This window comes from Cinclus cinclus, unplaced genomic scaffold (genome assembly GCF_963662255.1).
Source record: "Cinclus cinclus unplaced genomic scaffold, bCinCin1.1 SCAFFOLD_254, whole genome shotgun sequence".
Taxonomy (NCBI): Eukaryota; Metazoa; Chordata; class Aves; order Passeriformes; family Cinclidae; genus Cinclus; species Cinclus cinclus.
In genome coordinates, this window is record NW_026912035.1 from 494 (window position 1) to 15,396 (window position 14,903).

General features: G+C 36.9%; 1 protein-coding gene across 3 annotated transcripts in view; it reads right to left on the reverse strand.

Moving 5' to 3' along the window:
- Window positions 1-5,158: 5,158 nt before the first annotated feature.
- The window catches only part of PPM1B (protein phosphatase, Mg2+/Mn2+ dependent 1B), a 52,160-nt gene continuing 42,415 nt past the window's right edge, over window positions 5,159-14,903 (reverse strand). The window contains exons 6-7 of one of the 3 annotated variants that reach the window (XM_062514109.1): window positions 14,831-14,888; window positions 5,159-7,143 (exon numbers count right to left, since the gene is read on the reverse strand). In XM_062514109.1, coding sequence (XP_062370093.1) covers window positions 7,114-7,143; window positions 14,831-14,888 — 88 coding nt within the window. In that variant the 3' untranslated portion in view covers window positions 5,159-7,113. Of the gene's footprint in view, window positions 7,144-8,148; window positions 9,072-14,830; window positions 14,889-14,903 lie in introns of those variants that run through there. The other 2 variants (XM_062514108.1, XM_062514110.1) reach the window with 2 other exon arrangements.

Genomic DNA, 14,903 nt, shown 5'->3' on the forward strand with positions numbered 1-14,903 from the left:
AACTTCACCTTAACTTCATATTCACCTGAATGTACAACTGAAACTGAAGACATTCTTTACTTCCTCTAAATTAAAAGAACTGCTAAAACTGTAAGTACTACCCTCTTAAACACTGCCTAAGACAAGTTTTGTTTTGGAAATGTCTGGCATTCAAGGATCCAGTCATGTGGGTGAAAGCACAGCTTGGTGCAAAATGAAGAAAGCATCACCTGCAGCAAATACCAGCCGTTCCATTTTGAACTTCATGAATCCACGGACTCTGTGCACTCTTCAGTGCCAGATCTCACATTGTGTATCTGCACAAAACAGTTCTGGCACCACGTTTGTTTATGTAAGTGAACCAGAGAAAAACAATCCCACATCCTGCAAGCATTGACAAAGTGCATTTAAATGCCCCGCTCCATTCTCTCCACTCAAATAGAGAAGTGATTAAGTATCACACACACCCATTTCCCCTTCTAAGGATAATTAAGGCATGTTTCTGCTCTTCATTCCATATACATGGGGCAGTCTCTCACATCTCTCCTGCTGCTAGCTCTGCTATACTATCAAGAAGTCTCTTGCACCAAGCACAGGGGAGCAGGGCAAATTGGTTTTATTCTGAGTGGATGCCCTGCTTGCATTTCAAAGACAGATCTTTCAAACATTTGAATGCTTCAGGCTGAACTGGAAGACAGCTGTACAACATCTTCAAGTCAGTGATAACACAATACTCGTTTGGTACATATTTTTCTCCTTTCCCTTCATTTAATACAAAATCTTTTATTCAAGGCAGTTCAAAGCATAGGGGCTACTAAGATCATATGAGAAATTTCATCTCGAAGATACAACTTTGTTGGGTTTTGTTGGGATTTTTTTTTTTTCCCCAGTTCACAGAAACAGCACTTGAAATACGGAAAGAGCATGTAAAGAAGTTGCTGCAATTACTCCCGTGCTTGGACCTCTGGGTTTTTTTTAAGAAATAGTGTGAAATTAAATGCAATATCTAATCTCTGAAGTAGCAGCATTGAACTTCCTACATATTTTTAAGGTAAGGACAAGTGGGAATGATGAATGCAAAATGTATTTCACCATTTAAAACTTTTACAGCCAGCATAATGTAAAAAGTACTAAGAGCAGAGACTGAGAAGGTCTTGTAAAGCACACTCCCAAACACCATGACACTGTTTGTGTTAGCAGAGTATTTCCAGAAACTTTCTCCTTCCAAAGTAAATGCAGATTTATTAAAGGTGGAAAAAGTATTTTGGTTTATTTTCTGCTCTGAGTTGAAATATTATTATTATTTAAAACATACTAGGAAAGCATGTCTGCTTTACATACCGAGACCAAAATCCTTAAAATTAAACCATTAAAATTAGATGACCATTGAATAAAGGATTTTAAAAAAACCCTTTACATCATCCAGTTTCCCCTAATAACAACAAATTAAAACATGTAAATTATTTGAAGATTAGGAAGGTATCCACCATTTTGCATCTGAGTAACCTACCAAACAAAATACAGTATTTACAGAATTAATTTGATGGGAATGGCACTAAGAAGCTTCCTTGCAAAAATAATAGGAAATATTATTCTCTTCATTAATGCAATTAAAATATGCATTTTACTTCAAAGTTAAAATGCATTTACTTTAAAGTTTCCAACTAACTTCTAAATGCAGGATATTTACTAATCAACGTGTTCACTCCCCAAAGAAGTAGCTAAAACAGATCAGTATAGAATGGTGCATTTTCACCAGAGTTTCTCTTTTTGCATGTTTTTTAAAAAGATAATTCAGGGATTTTTTTGAGAAAATAAACAGTCTTGCAAGGAATATAACACATACAAGTATTTTTTGGTTCTCTTTATAAGGACACTAAGTTCCAAGAGTAGTGTTTTATCCCACGAGAGAATTTTCTTTCCATGAACTTCTGTCCAGTTTCTTTCACTTAAGCTTTGCAGCTCTTTCAAAATGATAAAGGTGGAATACATTTGGTCATTTTCTGACAGAACTTTGCATGTAAGTTCTCAGAACAATATTTGTGCAAAAATATCCCATATCTACCAAACATATTCCAAAATCCACATGAAAAAGACCAGAAAAAAATCAGTATTTCTATATTTAAAGATCAGACGATCTTCCAAATTACCTCAGGGGTCCCATGAATTTGATTCCAGCTTTTTAAAGGTCAAGGGCAGGATCCTTACAACACTAAACACTATTGCACCATAGACTCAACTTCCCCACAACTCACCTTAGATTCCAGAAGTCTGAGAAAGCAGAAAACCAGGGTCAAAATTATTTCTGAAGCAGACTTCACATAACAGAAAAAATTATATCCAACAAGACTGTTTGAATTAGTTGCCACAAGTCTTTAAAATGTGCATTCATTCCTACTACAGTGTTCTTTGTCCTTTATTGGGAAGGATAACTGCTTTCAGAGAAAGATTACCCACCAGATGGAAAATGTCCATTTTTTTCTCCTATCAGCCCATCCCCATGACCAGAACCCTTATCAGTGTGTTAGGTTTAAAAGCAGGTGCTGATGCAATCATTAGTTGATGTTAATTCAGCCACTACTAATCTCTAGCAATCACTAATCAGCACAGCAAGGACTTTCTCTGAAAATTCCCAGTCAAGCTGCACATAAATAAGGAAAGCCAAGGACAGGAATCAGAAGGAAGAGCTCAGTAATCCCAGTCAGTCTTTAAATAAAGACATCATAGCAAAGGAGAATTTTTAAGATTTTTGAAGAAGGAAATGTAAAGTCTTTAGGAGAACACGACTGTTCAGACATACAAAGAGCTAAGCACAGCAGCACAGGTGAAGTGACAGACTGAATGATGGAAAAGTGAGATGAGCCCCAACACTGAGGTGAACACAAACAGGAGGCAGTCATGCTAAAATACAAAAGTTGCTTGTGTTTTGGTCAGCAGAGAAACAGTTAGGTACAAACATGAGACAGCACGAACCAAGTAGAGCTACATCAGGTCTGTACAGCAACAGCACAAACACAGGCAGGACAAGATCATATTGGCACACAGAGAAAACAGGTTACAAAGATGTGAGAGGTGGAGCCCCAGCTGCATAAATTGCATACTTACCTGGACTAGAATGCATACATTCTAATAGTTCTTTCTTGTGGTTTTGTCAAATTGTCTTCATCTCTGGCAGTATCCCATGGAGTTTCTTACCTGCACCAGAGCAACTCCCTCCAATTTTCAGTTTAGAGCTAAAAACAGAAGCATAAACAGCCAGAAGCAACAAGCCTTCAGACAATCCTCAAGCCAACAAACTGAAATTAGTTGCGAATTAAAAACTGCTTAGCATTGAGGCATATTTTTTGCCATTATAGGCCTATACCTAATGATAGGCAGTATTACTTTTAGCTTCATCTTCCAGAGGTAAGAATTACCTGATACAGTTTGGTTCAATGCTGTAACTAACCTCGAGTTCCTATTGCTTTTGATTCCTACTGAAAGTGACAAAGAAAAAAATGACTGGCTTTCTGGGGCTAATTTTGCCTTTTAAGATTTAAACCAGTGATTATGGCTGACAGTATATACAAAAGCTCAGAGATGAAGCGGCTGACTGAATTCCACTTTACACATGATAGCAAGAAACTACCTAGCCACTAAGAGCCAGTCTCTGATGTGCTAAAAGAATCAACAACTTAACAGTTTGTTTGTTTGTTTGGTGGTTTTGGATTTTTTTGTTGTTGCTTTTGTGTTTTGGTTTGGTTTTTTTTAAAAGCCACTCAAATAGCAACAGCAGCATCAGGTTCACATTTAGGGCCATGAAAAATATGGATATTTTGGTCAAGTCTTGCAAAGGTTTGCATGCAGGCTTGAACGACCACACCAAGATCCAGCCTATTAAGAGGAGACTGTCGTAATAGTTAACCCCTAATATGAGACTTCTGAGGTCAGAGTGACATCACTTATATTTGCATCTACTTCACTACCCCCTATTCCATTTAACTTGTTAATGAGGAGCAGTTAAAGCGGATCTTTATTTTGCTCAGAGATCGGATTTGAGAACTGACATGGACCACTTTGCCTCTGTTACAGGAGAAATCATAAAAATGAAATCAAGCCAAATTTGACACAACAGAAAGACCCCAGGTGGAAGAGGTACTTCCCACTCTAGGTGTTCTATATAAGTATCTTTGTGCTAGTTACCAGGTGGCAACAAAATTAAGACAATGTAATTTTTTAAAATGCTGACAAGTTATGGCAAATACATAAACAAATTTCATCATTCATTCATATTTCTCACACTAAGAATACAAAGTCAACAAGCAAAGTTCTTTCTGGGCTGCTAAAATCTACACAGTATTTTGATTAAACTAAAAACATGACCAGAATTCATAATCAAGTGGATGCATGAATGGCAATTAGTGATAACTTAAGAGGGAAAAAAGCTGTTGTGATTTACATTTCGATGTAGCTGTGCAAGCTATTATCCTTCTCTTTGAAAATTCTGTATGTATGTTTCACTTCGATACAAGGAAGCGTAAATCCTTGTACTTGAGGGAGATTATCCACCTAATGTAAAAAATCTACACAAAAAGAAGTGTTCATGGGTCTGGAGCCCATGGAGTACCAGAAGTCTCACCAGTGGAACAAAGCATTAAAACTGTAGCTCATGAAGAAAGCATACAGGGGTTATGCTGTACAAGCAAATCCAACATGAAAGTTCAAGGAAGTTACAGATTTGTAAACTCAAAAATCTTCAGGTTGTTTGTAAAGATGTCCATGCTACAGCAACACTAACTAATTCAGGCAGGTTATTACCCTGCAGTATCAATATGATGGAGAATTCTGTTCTCCTTTTCTACTCACCTAAAAAGACTACATTAGTAAGTTGGAAAAAAAGATCTGTAAAAGTTAAATCTGTAAAAGTTCTAACATGAAAGCATTAACATCAGAGAAATTTCTATTCAAAACTGTGCAACAGTGAAATGTCACAGGTTTAAGATCAGATCTTTAAGAAACTTCAAGAAATGAGTTGACCAAAATGTCAAGTTCAATCTGAATTTTTAGTCTTTAAATGAATGCTCTCCCATAGCTGGACTAAGACTCCAGCTAAACTTGTCCTAGGAGCACTAAGTGTTGTTTGTCCTTTCCTTACTGCCACAGAGAAGCCCACTTTGAGACTTGTGCTTTTATGCGACAAAGGGGCACATCTGCTGCAGAACAAACAGAAATCCCTAAACCAAGAGACCTTATAAATCTTACTGGTTTATCTTTTTATATGGAACACTTGCATTCTCTTAGTAAGTCCTTCCCAAGAAAATAGAAAGCATGTCACACTGTTTTAGCAATCCTTTATTGAAGATAACAAGTTGGTTATGTTCACTGTATTGTATGAAACATCACAATATCATACTGGGAAGGTACTATCAGTACAGGGTTGGACCAGAGCGGACAGTCTGAACAATAAACCATTTTGCATTCTTCATTCCCTATCTTTTAACAACCCCAAAAAAACCAGTAAAGGGACAAATACCTGTTAACATCATCATTTAAAACACTTTAACTTACAAGGCTAAAATCTAATGAATAAATAAAATATACTGTGGCAATAATCCTCTCTAGATCAAAAAAAAAAAAAAAGAGGAGAAAAAAAAGAAAAAAAATCAGATACACAGTGAATCAAAACGACTGGAAAAGCTGGCCTTCGGCATCAGTATGAAAGAGCGTGTGGTTTTTACAGACTCACCATGGGAATAAAGTTACAGAAAAATACCATGAATTTAATTTCACACAAAACCAGTTGATGACTGTCATTAGCTTAAAACTACACACAAGGGCAATTACATCCTCGCTGAAACACAGTTTAAACAAATAGGAAAATGTTTACAAGGCATCCACAGCATGTAAATCATGTACAGATGGATACATTCATTGTTTCCCCTCCCCAATAGCTTTTATTTTAGATAAATATTTTACTCTTCCCCATTTTCAGCATTTACTGGACTCATTACATGCACAACTCAAAGAAGTCAGAAAAAAAGTCAAGGTTATTGCAAAAATAGAATTAAACTAAGAATCTTCAAGTACCTTACATGACAGCCACTCTGTACCATGCCCATTGCTTATAAAATGAAAGGTCATTGAACCCATGAAAATATCTCTAATATTTTCTTAATTTAAAATAGATAATTTTAAGTGTATTTATAGTAATCTCAAAGTGATAATTTGAACTTTGAAAATAATGCAAACAATTAAAAATTATACCCATATTACACAAGACTTCTGTCTGTATCTTAAGCTGAAAAAAATCAAAAAACTATAGAAAACCACATATAGAACGAAAAAATAATCACAATTTACATTATAATAAAGGCAAATTTTCAGCATTTTTAAAAAAACCTGCAGCTGTGAGAGATGTCAAAGCAAGTCACTACTAACTATAAATTCACCAGTTTGGTTTTTTTAAAAGATTTTCTCTAGCAAGAGTTGAAGGGTGTGTTGTACACATGCGTAAAATTCTTACTGGTTTTAGATGCCTGGAATCTTCATATATTATTGCCAAATACATTTATCTTCAAGCAAGCAGTAGGCAACAATTTGGACACCGCAGGGAAACCTAACGGTCTGGTAATACAGGTAAAACTGGAAAATTAAAAAAAAAAAAATACACATCTGATAGCATATTGCCCAATTGAAATTACTTCCAAGCCACAGAGCTGCAAAGCCTTCCAACTCGGTAAAGTGAAATAAGAAACATCTCAAACAATTACTTGTACTCTCTCTCATGCTTGTGTGTTGCATGTTTCATTTAGCCACAGTGTATCTTCAGAGTACACCTACAATCCCGTGCACCTCAGGTACATACACCGATCTGCTGAGAGAATATTCCTTCCTTCCTTCTTTTTTAGGGCCAAAGTTCATTACAGATGTAAGAGTATGCCTGAGGCTGGTAAAAATACTGTAGTACAGGCAATGCTAAGAGTGGCAATATCAGAAAACACAAAAATGAACAAATGATGGAAAATTCTAATATCTTTCTGCCCATTTCACAAAATGTTGGAAATCCACCAGAAATTTTCCCTTGTATTGAAGAAATCAGATTTAAAAGTTTTTTCCCCCTTTCAGAATCAAAAGCATTTTAGCAGATTTGTAAGGCTACCACGGATCTTCTAGATCTCCAGAACCCTACAGGAAAAGAAGAGGAAAAACATTACTACTCACCAATACAAATGAAAACATTTTGTTGCACTTTGGATTTCAGTGGCATAATTAAGGAGAATACTAGCGTAAGAAAGAAAACATTTTCCCTGTTTTCCATACCTGCCCACTTTCTCACACAAATATTTCCTGTCTGTCAACATTATGAAGGAATTAACTTTTATAAAACATGGATACAGTAAAGCTTTTATAGCAGAATGCTTTAAAAGAAAGGTTTACCTACAATTTCACTAAATCACAACTATCAATACATACCACATCTGTGGACGACAAAACAAAACAAAACCTCTACAAAACACTACAGAACTCAACTTCTCAGGTATTCCTGGTCCAAAAGAAATTCCCAAAAGGGTCATTTTCATTACGGCAGTGAAATTCATACCTATTTTGAACACTTATATTTTTGTGGAAGTGTTATGTTATGGACTGACAACTGACACTTGACTTCCAGATTTCACTTATCAGCATATGAGCTACCACTACTGCAAAGTCCCAGTATCATCACCGACCTACCCAAACGGATGTGTGTGTAGGTGTTGTACCCCAAGAGACAAGGAAGAGATTTGGCAGAAGACAAACTTCAGAAGAATAGTTTATTCTTTTATATGGCTGATGTTTAGCTTGAACCTGAGAAATGTTGCCCAAATACAGGATTATGATGAATGCTCCAAACCCAAAATTACTCAAAGCTTTGTAGAAAGTAATGAACACCATGAGTTCACACCAGAAGCTCTGAAAAGTCCCAAGTCATGTCAGAATGGTAACACTTCAAACAGAGTTTATTACTCACTTAAAAGAGTCAATAGGCATACAGATATTATTCCACAGTGTAGTCTTTATTTTCATTTGATCACAAATTACCGTAACTTGACACTCAGGTACTAAATTTAAGCACATTTTCATTTCTGGATATAGGCTATGTTATAACCTGAGAAGCAATAATACCATTGCCTATAAAATCAGTATTTATGATGAACGCTGGACACAATCTAAACTGGAAAAAAAAAATCAAACATTTCATAAGTGGCAACCTAAAATGCAACAGCTTTTGTAATTTAGTGTAATAGAAACTATACACAAACCAAAACACAAACATGCTGGGAAAAAAAAAAACCCTGAAGAATTTGTATAATTCAATTAAATTGCACAGAAGATACAACTAAGATGTAAATTACTTTACAATAATCAAACATACACCATCAAAACCATTATTTAATAATGTCCTCAAAAGAAAAAGCTTTAAAATGCCTTTCTGCGTACTCCTGTTGTTGGTGACACAGAATTCGAAAAAAGAAAATCAAAATCTCAAACGGGAAGTTAAATCTTGCTACCCAACTCGGGATGCAATTACAAGAACACCCCACGGCAGCTGAACTTCTAAGGAAGTAAGAGCTCTGTACAAACGATCTGTACAAGTAACTACAGTAACGCCAAGCAGTCTTCCAGGCCAGCCAAGGCCGGGGCTGCGCTCTGAGCGCAGTGCAGCGGCGGTGGAGCGCAGCGCTCTCTCTCTCTCTCTCTCTCTCTCTCTCTCTCTCCGCGGAGTCAGGCGTGCTGCTGGCCGCTCTGGTCGCTGCCCGCGGGCGGGCGCGGTGCCGGTGGCGGTGCGGGGCCGGCGCGGGCCGGGGCCGGCTGCGGTTCGGGTTCGGGTTCGGGTTCGGGCTCGGGCTCGCTGGCCGCGGAGCGCTCGGGCGGGCCCGGGCCCTGGAGCTGCGCCAGGCGGTACCCGGCCAGCATCTCCTCCAGCAGGTGGCGGTAGTTGCCCCTGTGATTAATCCGCATCTGCCTCAGCGCCTCCACCAACCTCCCCTGCGTTCCGCCTCCCTCGGCCGCGCCGGGCTCCTTCGGTTGAGATTCAACACCCCAAAAAGATCAGTATTGAACTAAAACACCTTCTAACCACATTAAAAAAAAAAAAAAAAGAAGAAAAAAAAAGAAGAAAAAAAGCAAACAAAACAAAAAAAACAAAATCCCAATCTTTTTTTCTATTTGAATGTAAAGCATCTCATTAGCAACTCACAACTTAGAACAATGTATTTCATGTTCATCCTTTTAAACAACAATTTAAGAAATCATAACTATGAAACCAGCATTTTTAATAATTTCAATTCATTTTGAGCCGAAGTACCTCCTCCCAATTAAGTCCATCTTTATTTCAAATGTCTTTGATAAATAGAGATGATACCCCCCGCAACTTTAGTCATTTATCAGTGAAAAATTTTGAAAATTTAAGCTTCTTTAGGCACCTGGTCAATACATTTAATTGTGAATTTCTGCACAGCCAGTAGCAGCACAGTTCTATGAAAAACTCCGAGACCGATAGCAGTTTAGTTGAAGCATTACATCAAAATAAATGTTCAGTGTTTTAGTGAGCACTCTGATTTTTGCATGCATGATGCTGCCAGAAAAGAAGCAAGCAGCTACCCATGAGCATGGGGAATGCTGATATTTGAACAACATAAGCCACACCTTTGAGCAGATTGTTTATTACCTAGAACAATTACCAAGTAGAACAGTTACTTAATGTCAAACCTAAGAACCTACAGCACAAAATCAGAGTATTGAGTGCTGGTTAAGGAATGGAAGTCTCCTCAGCAAATGACCTGCTTGGTTGCAAGTCTACAGTTGAAAAAAATATTGTGTTTTTTGGTGACAGACTTGCATATTTGCTACAGTGCTTTGACACTGACACTACGTATTTTCACTTTTAAGTGCTAAAGCAGTACTGTTGCTTTAAGGGAACAGCACATTTTACTAATATCTAGCAATTTATCAATCTAGACAAATGAAACTGTATCTCTAGAAGCTGGCAGATTTTCAAGACATTAGAAGCATAATCCAGATTGCCTTGTTTTCATGCTGATCTCATTTTATTGTCATGTAGTCCAAAATCTTCCTAACTACAAGTTACAAGCTTAATAGCAGTACTGAGAAAATACCTTGGGACCAGCATGCTCTATGTAACGTTGGAGGAATAAAAGCCCCAAGACTGATTAGCACAGTCCAAGTTAAAATGGGGAGAATTTTACCACAAAAATAAGTATTACTCCATTTAATGGCATCCCTCTAAGTTTAATTTGTTCAGGAAATAGGAGATATACTTTCACAGTGGCTTGCTGGTATTAGCAAACAGATGTTTTGACTTCCATGTACTAGCATTTTCATATCAATATATGAAAATATTCAAGAGAATATTCAAGACTTCAATACTCTCTTCTCTTCAAGAGCACAGTGAGGAGTAGCAAGATAAAGGAGGTAGTTTTAATGTATGAAATACCTTTAATACCATATAAGCACAATGTTCATGAAAACCCAGGGCACCAAGAAGAGGCTACAGATGTATCCTGTTTCTTGGTTTGACAAAGAAAAAAACCTGAGTTATGTATATGCCTAGCTCATATTAAACATGGCAACAAAGATGAAGACTTCCAGTTTTTTAAAATTCAGAGAACGTATAAATTCCATATTTTGTCTTTTCCATCAGTTTTGCTCTGAGGTTGACATTAGCACACATACACCCTAAAATTTCCACATTTCACAATACCGAGATCTTTAAAAATCCCTTTGGCAGACTGAAGTGAATAATTTTGCTCCATGCAACACTGAAGAGTAAAAGCAATAAGCAATATAATAGCAGCCCTGAGGCTTCTAAAGCAATTCAAATGCTGGTAGGAGTTGAATTAGCAATGCTGTTAGTGTTTGATATTCAAACTCACATCCTGCATGGCATTGCACCCTATTTTACAGCAGGCTATTTCCTGCTTCCCTTGTGTCCCTCAGTGCTAAGAGACAAGAAACCCCACAGACAGTAGCACAGAAACTGCCTCTTTTATATATTATAAACTATTATAGACAGAGATTTCTCTCTAATGATGTTTAGCTAGAACAGGCCCCTGAAAACTTGCGTTATTGTGCAAGGTAGTATGTCTTCCTTCACTTCCCAATTGAACTGAAGTGATACTGATCATAAAACCAATAATGAATTTGTGCTAGTTATACTCAACATGAGTATCCACAATCTTTACACAAGTTTTGTACTACTAAATTACGTGTATGAAAAGGCCTGCTATGTATTTAAGACTTGGATTTATGATGTTTAAGCTATGGATTTATGATGCTGTGAGAACGGTATAAGAGTCGTGTCCATTTACATTTTTTATCTGTAACAGCCCTTAATGGCATATGATTTGGTTCAGCCAACTGCCAAGGGTGTATTATTAGTAAGAACAAGACATGCATGATTGATTTCAAGTAAGATGCTCAAAGGCAGCTTTAAGAAAGTGCCACTGGAACTATTAACATAGCCACTGTAATTTTACCACTGTTCCTTTGTTTAAGGACATACACAGACAGTGAAGTTATCTAACTGGATAGTAGTCTCCTAGTCTTAGGAACATGTCAAAAAATTAAAATTGTCAGAGAAGCAGAGACATAGAAAGAACAGCACTTGAACACAGGAAGTAGAACAACTCCTCAGTGATACTGTAAATCACAGTGCTAACAATTATTTAGCTATGAATATACATTCTTCTAAATTCCCTTTAAACATCTGGAAGCATCAGGCCCCAATACATAACCAATTTCAGTGCTTTCACTCATATTTGTAAGAGCACAAGCCATTACATTTACAGCAGAAGTCTCTGCTCAAAAAAAATGGTAAAGTTTTTCACTTCAACCACAGTGCAGGACTCTCTCCAGTCCTGGATTTATAAAATACTTGTAATCTGCTAAGATTCCTAGCAGAAAAAACTTAGGACTGTTACAGCCTCAAGAGAGACTAGTGATCTCTGAATACTGCTATAGTAAGGTTTCTTTTATTTCTCAGACTCTTGCTCTGCATGACCTCTCAAAAAAAAAAAAAAAAAAAATCTAAGTGCAATACTACCTGAAATGTTTGCAGTGCTCAGTAAAACAAAGCTAACTTAGAAAGAGATATAACCAAGGTTTTAATGCTATTATGATCCAGTTCACGGGACTTCACGGTAACTACTTTAAATTTGTTAGATGCTAAAATGTATAGTCTTTAGAAGGAAGCCGCAGTCTCAATTGCAAAAATTAGAGATCTGATTGTTTGAGTTGTTGTTTGTGTGGTTTGGAGGGGCTTTTTTAGTCATTTGCATGAATATTTTGGCAACTAACTGCATTATTATTTTGCCATGATAAAAATTGTTCTGGCCTTATATACAACCGTAAGATGGAAGATGACTGCCATAGGCAGAGTTTCCAGTCAGTAATGGAAGTACTCTGCACAATACCCACTCTCAGCAGACGTGTGCACTGTTAACTACACACAAGGAAGGATGCTCAGGTGCAAGTCAAGTGTACCTTTGTGCTCTTGCAGACTCAGCATCCATGTCTCTAGCACCTAATTTGTCATATGAACATCTGCTCTTGCCTCATGCTAGTTGAAACAGGAGCATCATTGGCCAGATTTCAATTTCACTTGGCAATGTAATCATTGGGGTATACTGTATGTTTCCTTCCTACCTTTGCTTCCTGCTTAAATGTGAGATGTGTAGCAACACTGTGTGTAGACATTCTGAGAATTCTGATGCTGAATAACTGAACAGCTTCCTTCCTTTTACATCTCTGGACACTACAGTATCCAGTTCAGAAGGCTACAAGATCACCACGTACACCTGGAACTGAGTAAGACCAGCAAGGAAGTCATGTTTTCATCGTCTCAGAGATGAGGCCCACTAGATTCATCCACTTCAAGGACATTACGATAACTTGCTGGGATGATGCAAACAGGAATTGTATCCTCACCAAGGGGAGCTCATCCTCTCTAACTGCTCTGGGCCAATATCACTTAGGGTTAAAAAGAACAAGGGTGCTGACTGGCAGATTACATGCTATCACAAGATCAAATTGGAATTTAAACCACTCTATTTAAAACACATATTTGTGATTTATACTTCTACAGCAACATAAGAAAAATTTAGGAAGCAGACTACAGTCCACTGTCCCCATCCCTTTTTAGAGAAACCAAATTAAAAGCCAAACCAGCTACTCAGGGATTTGAATGGCAAGAAAGGTGAAAGCTATTAATGGTATATTCTTTTATGAGCAAAATGCATATTTAGGTTAGCTACCTAATTTTATTAAATTAAAATGGACGATGCATAAACATTTCCCGAAAGGAACCAACAGACAAACAGATGCTTACTACATATTAGGACTTTCAGGAAACTTGCAGGACTACTGAGAAGTAAAGCTAGACTTAGAACAGGTGCATCATAAATGCAACTATGGCATGTTAACATTTCTAAAATGTAACTATTAGACAAACTTTCAGGTTTTTTTTTCCTCAAAATATAAATTAATTTGTAAAACCTATGCTGTTTAAATTTTTATTTAATTTTTAAATAAGCCACATACACCAGTAACTTTTCCCCAAAAAAAAGCAGGGGAAGTTCTGGCTAAATACAAAAATAGTAGCAGGCTGATAGAGGCACAGTTTCCTGAAGGACTAAAGAAGCTAAAAAGAGGAAAATTTTGTGTATCTTGGTTTGGGTTATTGTTGCAGAATTTCTTGAAAGTCAAATTAAAAAAACTAGACAAAGGAACAAATACTAAAAAATTAAGAAGAGATTTCTTCTCCATTTGTACTCTAACAGAACAGGGCCCCCTTCCACCCACACAAGGTTTCTAACTGAAGACAATAAATCAAATATAGGCAGTTAAGAGAAGAGGACAATGGGAAAGACAGAATCAATTGTGGTGAGACTGCGTATTTACTATCTCAAGGTGCACAACTGATAATTTCAAGGTATTTCAAGTGCAACACTGTAATAACTACCTGACTGAGGGCCTCATAGCCATCTCAGAAGAAAAAAATACTACAAAGGATTTACTAGAATAGGAATGGTGCTTTCACAAAACAGTTCACAAACTGTACAGGAAATGACAACATGTACAACCACTGATGTTTTTTATCAATTCTTCAGTTTTCCAGTTTTTAAACAAATTTAACCACAATTGACAGAAACACCAGTTATTACACCAATATTAAGAGCTACCTAATAATTAGGTTTAGTGTCACAATAAACCATATTTCAACATACTATTTAAAATTCAACTTCACCAGAAATGGGAAGAAGAATGTAAGACATTCTAGAAATCATAACTGAAGTAATCTAAAATTAGTTCTCCTGAGACCAGTAGAGATGGGACACAAAAAAACCGTGTAAATGCTATGAACATAGCCAGTATTAGTCCTGCAATCTTTTATATTCAGTGTACCAAGGCCTTCTTACAGAAGACAACAGGAAGTGTGTTTGTCCCCTCTTGTACTACATTTCTGGACAGCAGACATAACAGTTAAGTAACAGATTTGCTGACAACTAATTTTCTACAATTATAATCCATAGTTTAGAAAAACCCTGCACTGTTGCCTCACAGGTTTGACTGAGAAAGTGGTAGTCATTTAGATGTTTAAAAAGTCTTTCTGAATTGGGTGCCAGTTTTCTGCATTTTAGAGGAAGAACTACATCAAATCCATCCTAAGCAAGGTAAAAAAACTACCAGTATGTTACAATTTGTACCTGTATTTCTAATACTTTATTCCTAGTGATGAACACTTTTGCTTAATGCATGACAACTTTGATATTCACATTAACAAAGAGGTGTAGCAATCAAAATGGGAACTTACCCCCTCATTGTCTCTGTGTGGATTCAGCCTAGTATACACATTTTCAATAATATTACGCCTAAAAAAAGAGAAG